The following is a 9341-nucleotide window of genomic DNA, read 5'->3' on the forward strand; positions in this document are numbered from 1 at the left end:
GGCGGGTCGCGGAGAGGACAGAGAAGGCACCAGGTAAGGTGTTCACAGCAGCATCACCCTGCTCCTTCCATCACACCCCCGAGCCCCCTCTGCTTAACGGGGGGGGCCCAGGAGGACCTGGGCAGTGTCCTTACCCCACTCGCCCCTCTGCAGGGCTTGTTTGCTGGTTCATTGGGGTTTTTTCCCCAAAAAAACCCCAGATTCTGCTTTTGTACTCAGCAGAGCACAGGGTCAGCCTCAAAACTGCATCCCCCAGACAGCGAGAACCCAAGGGAAGGGGAAAGGACACTTCGAGCATTCAGCTACTGCGTCCTAGCGGTAATAAACAGCTAAAATCTTCCACATCCTCCGGGAGCCCGGGAAGATGAAGTATCTCATGGAGGGACAAACCACGACAAATGGCCTTTGCAATAGTTCTTCCTTTGGAGAATCTCCTCTGATTTGGGGACGGATTAAGCTCATCACTTTGAAAGCAGAGAGCGATGCGGCTGCTGACCCGCACCACAGCCAAACCACCGCGTCAGCCGGCCCAGGAGAGCAGACCTTCAGGCGAGGAGCAGCACCGGGAAGGCTGATCCCACCCACGGCGACAGAGGGCATGGCCCCAAAATCACCAGCTTTCCCCCAAAGCTGAGGAGAGGAGAGACCGCATCACCTGGCAGGAATCACCTCACATGATGGTAACTGCCATTACAGAAACAACACCACACGGTCATTTGTACAAGCGTTCCAACACGGGGCTTCCAAACCACCTCTTGGGCAATTTTTCCTCTGCGATGGTCAAGGAAAGACCTGAAATCCCACTCCAGCTCCGGAGCGTAAGCTAGAGGGGGGAAAAAAATGAAAGAAAGGGGGAAACACCATGTTTAAACTGATCTAGCTGGGTCTGAGCGTAACAGAGCGAGGATCGACACAAGCTCTTCATTGGGCAGACGCCTGGAGGCAGCGCCTGCGGCAGAGCAGCAATAATCTCCTACTTGGCTGTTACTGGGATTCTCGCTGCTGAACAACGTCCTGGTTGTCCCTTCAGCATTTTGGGACAATCGCTTGGAGGTTCTGGTGCTCTGATACCCAGCCTGGCCAGAGTCTTCTTCCTCCATACACTGTCAGTGAGCTAAAACCCACATTGATATGTCAACCTTTTCTTCAATGACAAAAAAAAAAAAAAAAAAAAAAAAAAATCACTCTCATTACCAGATCAAGTTTCATTCCAGTAAGGCTCTTTAAATAATTTAAATGTTTATTTTAATAAAAATAAATAAATACTTCTCTTGTCACATTATAAAACTCCCTGGAGAAAGAAAAAAAAACCAAACCAACCCCAACCACAGGGGTTTCTCTCGCAAATCAAAAGATGGTAAATGCTTTCTTCTGATGGTCATCACAAATCCACTTGTAGGCATCAAGTAGATGGTAGATTATTCCAGAAACAGAAGAAAACTCTCTTTGAGGAAACAGTAGTTCAGCACCTTGTTGTTGGGATGAGAAGTTCAGCTCACACAACTGTTGCCACCACCAGATGAGTCCCATTTGTCCATAACGTGACCACGTGTGCTGTGAGAGAAGTTCAGCTCATGCAACTCTTGCCACCACCAGATGAGTCCCATTCGTCCATAAGGTGGCCATGTGCGCTGCGAGGTGTGAGCAGCCCTCTCTGCGATGGAAGTTCACAGCATTTGTTCTTAAGCTTTCCCTTGGCCAGGTGACACCAACCTTTCCAGCTTGTGCTTAAGGTGTGTTAGCTAATTTCAAAGAGAGTTACTGTCTCCAAAATAGGGGCAGGCGGGGGGCGGGGGAAATAATCTTAACCACTACTTCTTAACCTACAGAGAAAAACTCTTTCCTTAACCTACGGAGAAAAACATCTAACAACAATAACGTATGAGAAAAATAACTAGAAGAAGGGTTACTCCTGTAGCACAGGTCTCATAGCAGCTCCTGATGGAGTATTTCCCAGACCATCTTCTTACGGAAGTAAGGCATGTGGGTCTGAAAAGAAAAGAAAACTCCATGAAATGCACCTCATGGCAGAAAGAGACACAAAATACACAGAAACGCCCACTTAATTCTTTACTATGAAGTTCCTTTTAAGAACTGTCAACACTTGCCCTTCGGGTACAGCCTGGCTTTCACCCGCACAGCTCCTAAGAGGGTGACATGCCACCAAAACCAGATCTCCTTGACCACACAACAGCTCACAAGCACTTTCACAGAAGAGCACTGCCTTGGAAAAGAACCAGTGTCTTCACTGGTCAAAGGCTGAGACCCATTTCTCCCAAAGATCCAAAGGCCAGATCCCACAAACCCCCTGGCTCCAGTATCTCCCCCAAGAGGAATCTCACGGGGAGCAGACACCTCAGCCGCTGCGTAACTTCCCTGGCTCTTGTCTCTGTGCGAAAGGGGCTGGAGCTGTTTAGAACCTTCACTCACCTGTGTAAAGGTCAGCGGTTTGTCTCTGCAGATGTAATCTGCGTATTTGCAGATGAAAACGCCGCAGTCGCTTCCATTCGATTGCTGAGGGATTTCCTAACGAATGCAAAGAAGATGGAGAATTTGCCTCTATCTTCAAGGAAAAGCAACTTGGAAGTAGCACCCATTACCAAAAATACCCTAACCAGACACTCCTGAACTTGCACCATCCCCAGTAACCGCTCCCCAACACAAGGAACAGACCCCAGGAACTGCACATCATCCCTCCCCTCGGCTTCCTACGCTCGGATGTTACAAGCCAAATTCCTGGCAGGCTGATAAGGGACAGCAGGCTTCCTCCCTGCAAGGTGTCTGGAGCTTTCTACAGTGTCTTTCTGAAGTGACATCCCTTAAATCGAGGCTTTCGGTGCTGCTTTTCACTATTAACTTGCTGAGAAACATCAGCCCAAGCCCTTGCTTTGTCACGTGCCAGGATCTGGGCTGCAAACAAGCAGCCCACGTTCTCTGACAACTGCTAAAGAGACTTGAAATTTGACTTGTGAAATGGGGGCAAAGCCAAATTCACCTTCACGTGGCAGAGCAATTTTAAAAAACCCAACAAAGTATTCGGCCAGCAAGGAGAGGCACTGCTCAAAGATTTCATCCCAGCATGGTTTCCTGGTCCACTGGCAGCCCAATGTGGGACCAGAAGAAGATGCTTATGGCTGTTCTCTGAAGTCCTGGCCTTATGAGAAAGCGTTAAGAGCTTTGTGACAAGGAGTTCTAGTTCACATTTCAAGTGCAAGCAGTGCTCACTCACATGTGGCTCCATGCTGTGAGCAGTCCACTCCGAAACATTCAGCTTCAGGTGTCTTTTTTCACGGCTCTCCTCTTGCAGGTATTTACTGTTTAAAGCAAAAGAAAAAAAAAAAAATCACTCTTCATCGCTGTAATTCAGGCCGAGAAAAAAGAGCTGCTGAAAGATCACAGGAAGATGAATGGCAGGAGGGTTTTATTGATCACTAACAAGGTTGGTGCCCGTGTGCCACGGGGCTACCATGTCTTTGTCTGTGCTCTAGGGGGAAGGTGGCAGAACCCAGGCAGCCAAGACACCGGGTGGAGGGGACGACGTGAGACTAGGGAAGGAGTCACTGTCAGACAACTCGCAGCAAGCGAATCCAAGATTTCTGGTTTGTTATCTACAAGACATGTGGAAACTTGCAGCCCTGTCACAGGGGCAAAATCCCAAAACCCTTCTCCTAATTCACAACACAAAAGCACTGACTGAGCAGTTACTTACAGCAAAGTCTCACAAATCTTGTCCCCTCCTTGTCCCAAGGAGTCGTAGTATTTGATGGTCTTCTTTCTGGTGTCTATGACCTGTTATTCAAAGGTGACTGTTAGACAAAGCGCAACCTTGTGCTGCACAAACCTCCATGACTTTTCTTGCTAGCTTTTTCTCCCCACCCAACTCTAAATAACAAGCCCGTTTGACTCACCGCTAGTGCCCAGTGCAAACGCAAGTTAATGGGCACTAAGATGATGTCCTTGTCGAAGAGATCCACACGCCTCGTCCATCTTCCTACGGCTTTGTAGCCCCCAGAAGTAAGTTTTTCATAAAAGAACGAACTGAAAGCGTGGACTGATGGATACCCCTCCTTCTTACTTCTTTCCATCACAAGACCCATGTAGAAATTGATGACCTGTACCATAAAGAGTAAGCTTGAGATGTAAAACAAGACACTAGCTTACCAAATGAAAAGCACAGCGACATCTCTTTTCTGGCCACCCTGAAGTACGCAGCTGAGAGAACTCCAGCCTCAGCTGCCAGCTTTTGTTGTGAGAATTTCCCACTTGGTTACATCTGCAGCTGGATAAAAACACCTGCCACCCACTCCAAGAACCTACACTAACTCCTGGAAGCTGCACAATACAAGTAAAGGAACTGCCAGAAGCACCGGACCCTTCAGTACCTAAAATAAGAACTGCACAGAGATTTCTAGGCTCTGCAGTGCAGGTCATCAAATAACTTTGCAAAGACTTGTGTACACGCTGAAGGGGTATTTCGAAATTAACGCTCCATTAGAAGATCCCTGTGCTGCAGCTACTTTTACCTCATCATTTAGCCAGCAAAGCTTCCTTAGGGTGTGGACGTCCTGGCGCGTGACCCTTAGTTTGAAGGCACTGCTCAGGATCTCATCCGGCTCACCTTTGCCTAATGCGGCAACGACCTCTCTCTCCATGGCCTGAAATGGACAATTAAATGGGGAAGGACTTGTGCAACAGAGCATCGAGCATGCCAACCTGTGGGCAGCTTTCAACTCAAACACGGCCTGGAAATGAAGCTCAGGTGACAGAGCAACTGCCTTTGCCGGCTTTCGGCTAGGTTAGCAATCGCCCTTTTTGGTTGGTTGGTTGGTTTCGGCATCCTGACTTGGAACTTCAGGGCCCAGGTTTGCCTCAATTTGTTTTCACCAAGGAAGCTGAGACAAAACGCAGGGACGAGCAAACACACAGCAAACGCCTTTCCCATGCGATGCTGCAGCCCTCGCAACGCTGAGGTTTAAGGCAACCGCAGCAGGCATTCTCCATGCCAAGGCAGCTACGTCAGGAGCCTGAAAGAATGGGAAGGTGGGGGAACTTCAAGGGAGCTGAAGTACCAGCAAAGGGGGAAACCGAGGCAGCTACACTGCAGTCAGGCAATCGGGAGTCCAGGCTGTGCATGCAGCTGGTTGTCACTTGAACGTTTCCATCCAAGTCTGCTTAGGGAACGCAAATAAACCACTGGGTCTGTTAGAATAAAATACTCTGAACTGCCAGAGCATCTTCTTCTCGGTTGAACGTGGGCTAGCAGGATAAGAAAACCCCTGGTTTTCCTTGTACTGAGCATCACCCCGCAGACGTTGTAAACTCTGGACTTGCTAGCCCTTTCCAAGTCAATCCTCAAGAGGCAAAAAAGGGGGCGCTCGATCAGACTGCAACTCTCAAGAATAAGAGCAGCCAACATTCAGACAAGCAGGGGAACCTCAACTCCCACTCCCTGTTGCATAGCGTAACTAAGTGAACTCCTGTGACCACTGCTACACGCAGTGCAACCGTGCCCAGTGCGCATCCACGGCTCGGTGACATCCCGAGGACGTACGCAAGATGCTCAGGTCCCCCACAAGCAAGGCAACACCACGGAGCAGTAAAAGCTTCTATTTCAAGTTCTATCTTCATGCTAGGACAGGTTGAGAGGCAGATCCCATATAACTGTAGGAATCAGGTCAGCACTGCTCTGGGAGACTGCTGTTAAACCTGGACTCATTTTTGTCCGAGTAGCAGAAGACCCACAAACCCTTAGGTTGGAGCACAACTCAAGGAGCGCGTGGAGCATCAAATCCTTAAATCCTTTCAATCCTTCAAAACCAGCTTTAGTGCTGACCTGTGCACTGGGAAGTCACAGCTGCAGACACTCCCTAACAGCTTAAAATGCAAGTTCTTCAGATTTCAAAAAGCCTGAAGAACCACCTGTAACAAATGGGGTTCCTTGCAGCTGTTTCACAGCCTTCAGTTTTGTCTAACAGCCTGTCAGCTACGGTACCTCTGTGAGTGGAGTAAAGCCTTCTGCTCTTTTCTGCAGCCTTGGCGGTTTCTTTTCTTCCACCTCACAGGCAGGTGACTTTTTGGCCTCACCAGGTCCATCCTGTTCCAGAGGTTGTTCTGCTGGTGGGGAGCCCCTGCGAGGAGAGGGAGAGAGAAAGAGAGAGAGCAGTGAGCTGTGCACCTGCTTCACCTCCGCTTCCAGCACGATTCTTTCGGAGCAGCGAGACTGGCATAGAAGGAAGCGCTGGGAGCTTTCTACATTTTTTCCCATCTCCCTGTGCAAGATTCCTTTGGTTTCTCTTGATCAGTTTCATTATTTGGAAAACAGGGAAGCAACCAGCACTTCCTCTGTCAAGTGCTCTGGGATCTACTGGGGATAAATGCTGCGTGCTAGGGCTTATACTGCAAGGTATGACAGGAACACCCGCAACTCTACCTGCAGCCACATACAGTTAGCTTACGGGAACTAAGACCACCACAGGGAATGAAAAATGGGACACCTACAGGATATTTACTTGCCTTCTGTAGGCTAGTCAAGAGAGTGACTGTCCCCATTTGGAGAGGATTACCAGTAAAACCACACAGACTCTGAAGAGCAAACAAATACACAGACAGTAAAGATGTCTGTCTATACGTGCCTTCCTCAAAACCAAGAATTTGCCTTGTCACCAAAGACCCCCTTTTCCAGGAGGGAGACCTACAACAGACTCTCACAGTATTCTCCCCTTTCAGTCCAGCGTGGTAAGAGTAGGTATCACAAGCTTCGTCAAATGACTTCCCTCAGTAGTTAAATCCACAAAAAAAGGCAAGAAAATGTTCCTTTCACTTCAACCCATCCTACCCTCTCAGTTCCTTTCTTTCCTTCTCTCCCCCGAGCTCAGGTGAACCACGGACAATTCCAGCACACAACAGTGCCGCACGGCTAAAGAGAGCGCTAGGCTTTAAAGCGGGGAGAAGAACAGGCACGGAAAGAGACACGCGCACAGAGCCAAAAGAAACAAGAACCGTGATGAAAAGAGACTCTACCTGGTCACAACATCGCCCTGAGATGGCTCTGGGCAGCAAACATCCACCCATGTGATACCTGCACAGAAAAGCAGCAGTATTAGAAAAATACGTCAACTTGCAATTTTACTTTTCAAGTAAAAACAAGCACAGAAGCCAGAGTTCTCTAAGGCAGACGAAACCTCAGGAAAACCAGGCACATTCAAGACTTCTGTACCGTGCAATACCTGTCCTCCTCTTTTTTGCCTCAGACTCGGCACGATCGTCCGCAGGCGCACAAGTGCTGAGGAAAGAACACACAGAACCGCGGCTTGAAACTTCCTTCAGCTTCTACCAGGCTGACTTCCCTTCACAGGGCCCAAACTTCCAAAGGTACTTTCCAGAGCCCAAAGGTTTCCCCCTCCGGCGAAAGGCCCTCGGGCGGCGCGGGGCGGCGGGCAGCGGCGAGGAGGGCGCCGAGGGCCCCCAGCAGCCATCGGGACACACACCCCGCGCCGGAAATGCGCCCGGCCCGCGCGCCCGGCGCCGCCTCCCTATTGGCTGCCGGGGAGCGGCCCCCGCCCCTGCGACACGGAGGGGAGGGACGGGCAGGCGGCGGGGCGCGCGCATGCGCGGCGCCGCCTGAGGGAGGCGGGAACGGCCGCCCAGCCCTCCGCCGGCTCCTCCCCGCTGGGGCCGGGCCTGTGCCGGCCCGCCCCCGGCCAGGCGGGGAGCTTTCCCTCCCAGAAAGCCCCGAGCCGAGCCCTGGACGGGCGTGGAGGGCGACAGGCCCGTCTCCCTTTAGGGAGAGGCCCCGCAGAGGGCGGAGGGGCGGCCGCAGGGGCCCAACCGAGGCCGGAGGGACCTCGCGGGGGACCCACAGAGGCCCGGGGGGCCCGTCGGAGGCCGCAGGGGCGCCCTGGAGGACCCAGAGGCTGGAGAAGCCGTTCCGCGTCCCGCAGGACGGGGGCGGGCCACAGCGCCCGGCGACGCTGGCTCTTGCGCGCCCGCTACTGCCTCCTGTGCTCTGCGGCGGTGAGGGAATGGCATTGCCGGGCTTACCCAGCCCTGGCCTCACGGCCCAAGCGACGCTTTGTGCCGCTCCGCTGGGGAGCTGCAGGCGCTGCGTGCGGTTCCGCCATGGCTCCGCTGCAACTAGGGACGCGGACGCTGCGTTCGACCATTGTGACGAACCGTGATGTAGCGGCGGCCAAGGGCCCGCTGCAGGGAGCCCGGCTAAAGCGGCCGCTGTGGGGCTGGCGAGTGCTGAGCTGGCTCCTGGTGGCCTTGGCTGGCGCTCGGGGGCCATTCTAGGAAAGGGGGAAGGATGTTCTTTTGGGGAAGGGCTCTTCCCTGCTCCCAAGGCAGATGTGGCCCACGTGAGACTCGTACAGCTGCCCTGTGCCACAAGGTGATGCTGAGGCTTCTCTCCTGCCTTGGGACCCCCTACCCTGGGCACAGGTGTGGAGCCAGCCCTGGGGCTGCAGGATTCCTCTGCCAGGCATGTCCCCCCAGCCGCAGTTTCTTCCACCCTGCAGCATAACCCACCGCAGGACAATGCTCAGAAAAAGATGAGAAATCTTCTCCGGGAACTGTGGTGGTTATTCTAAAGCAGCTCCTCTGCGCTTCCTGGTAACACCACTTCCTTGTCCTCACCAGGACAGGGGTTTTAATGCTGTTAAATGATTTGAAAACACCTGCGTGAATGGCTTTGTGTGTGCCAGAAAAGTACCTGACAGTGGCGGCAGGGTCAGTGTGACTGCGGTGCCCGTCCAAAGGTTTTGTCCCAGTCGGATTCCTTTGTGCGTGGTGTTTGGTGTGGAGACTCTTGTGATCTCTAAATGTCAATATCCAAACACATCAAGAAGTTACCATTTCATTAAATTAATGCCACCAGACTGAGAGTCTTTCTTTTTGGAGGGGAGTCTCTTGTTGCACCTTACATTAAATGTTTTGGGTTTTTTCCTCCCCTCTGTCCTGTATACGGCAAAAAATTCCCATTTTTCTAAAGGCAAATACAACAGCTGGATGTGCCAGAGGCTGTATGTCGTAATTCCTGGCACGTCTTTACAGTGCAGTTTTACATCAGTTACATTTCTCAGTGCCTGTAATTGATGCAGCTGATGGTCATGACTTAATTCCTTACTGTGCCTTTGAGCTTCTTGCTCAGTCCATTGATGCGTAAGGACTCAAAATTAGGCTCTTTGGTGCACGAAAATCCCGAATCCTGTTACCAGACGTTTACATCCACATGGATTACTGGAGTCCCATCTCCGATCCGATAGGGAATGCAGATCATTCCAGAATCTGAGCTCATTAATTGTGCGTTACCCAGAGTCTGTGCCTTTAGAGCAGCTTCAGTG

At 51.5% G+C, this 9341-nt stretch overlaps 1 protein-coding gene and 1 long non-coding RNA gene across 2 annotated transcripts; both read right to left on the reverse strand.

Moving 5' to 3' along the window:
* Positions 1 to 1693: 1693 nt before the first annotated feature.
* LOC128911502 (sentrin-specific protease 2-like) lies at positions 1694 to 4652 on the reverse strand. Its single transcript, XM_054206502.1, has 6 exons — positions 4524 to 4652; positions 3909 to 4112; positions 3710 to 3789; positions 3230 to 3314; positions 2431 to 2526; positions 1694 to 1989 (listed from the first exon to the last, which is right to left on the reverse strand). The coding sequence occupies exons 1-6, from the start codon at positions 4650 to 4652 to the stop codon at positions 1927 to 1929; spliced, it is 657 nt and encodes a 218-aa protein (XP_054062477.1). The 3' UTR covers positions 1694 to 1926.
* Positions 4653 to 5939: 1287 nt separating this feature from the next.
* On the reverse strand, positions 5940 to 7428 carry LOC128911504 (uncharacterized). Its single transcript, XR_008467104.1, has 3 exons — positions 7227 to 7428; positions 7021 to 7078; positions 5940 to 6128 (listed from the first exon to the last, which is right to left on the reverse strand). It is a non-coding gene; the product is annotated as an uncharacterized LOC128911504 (long non-coding RNA).
* Positions 7429 to 9341: the final 1913 nt, after the last annotated feature.

Source organism: Rissa tridactyla, chromosome 6, assembly GCF_028500815.1.
Source record: "Rissa tridactyla isolate bRisTri1 chromosome 6, bRisTri1.patW.cur.20221130, whole genome shotgun sequence".
NCBI lineage: Eukaryota > Metazoa > Chordata > Aves > Charadriiformes > Laridae > Rissa > Rissa tridactyla.

Excerpts from the sequence above, each read along its gene's own strand:
- LOC128911502 (XM_054206502.1), bottom strand. The coding sequence starts at position 4,652 with ATGGAGAGAGAGGTCGTTGCCGCATTAGGCAAAGGTGAGCCGGATGAG. Across the intron at positions 3,315-3,709 it reads AAGATTTGTGAGACTTTGCT|TAAATACCTGCAAGAGGAGA; the intron begins GTAAGTAACTGC and ends TGCTTTAAACAG. Across the intron at positions 1,990-2,430 it reads AACCGCTGACCTTTACACAG|ACCCACATGCCTTACTTCCG; the intron begins GTGAGTGAAGGT and ends TTTTCTTTTCAG.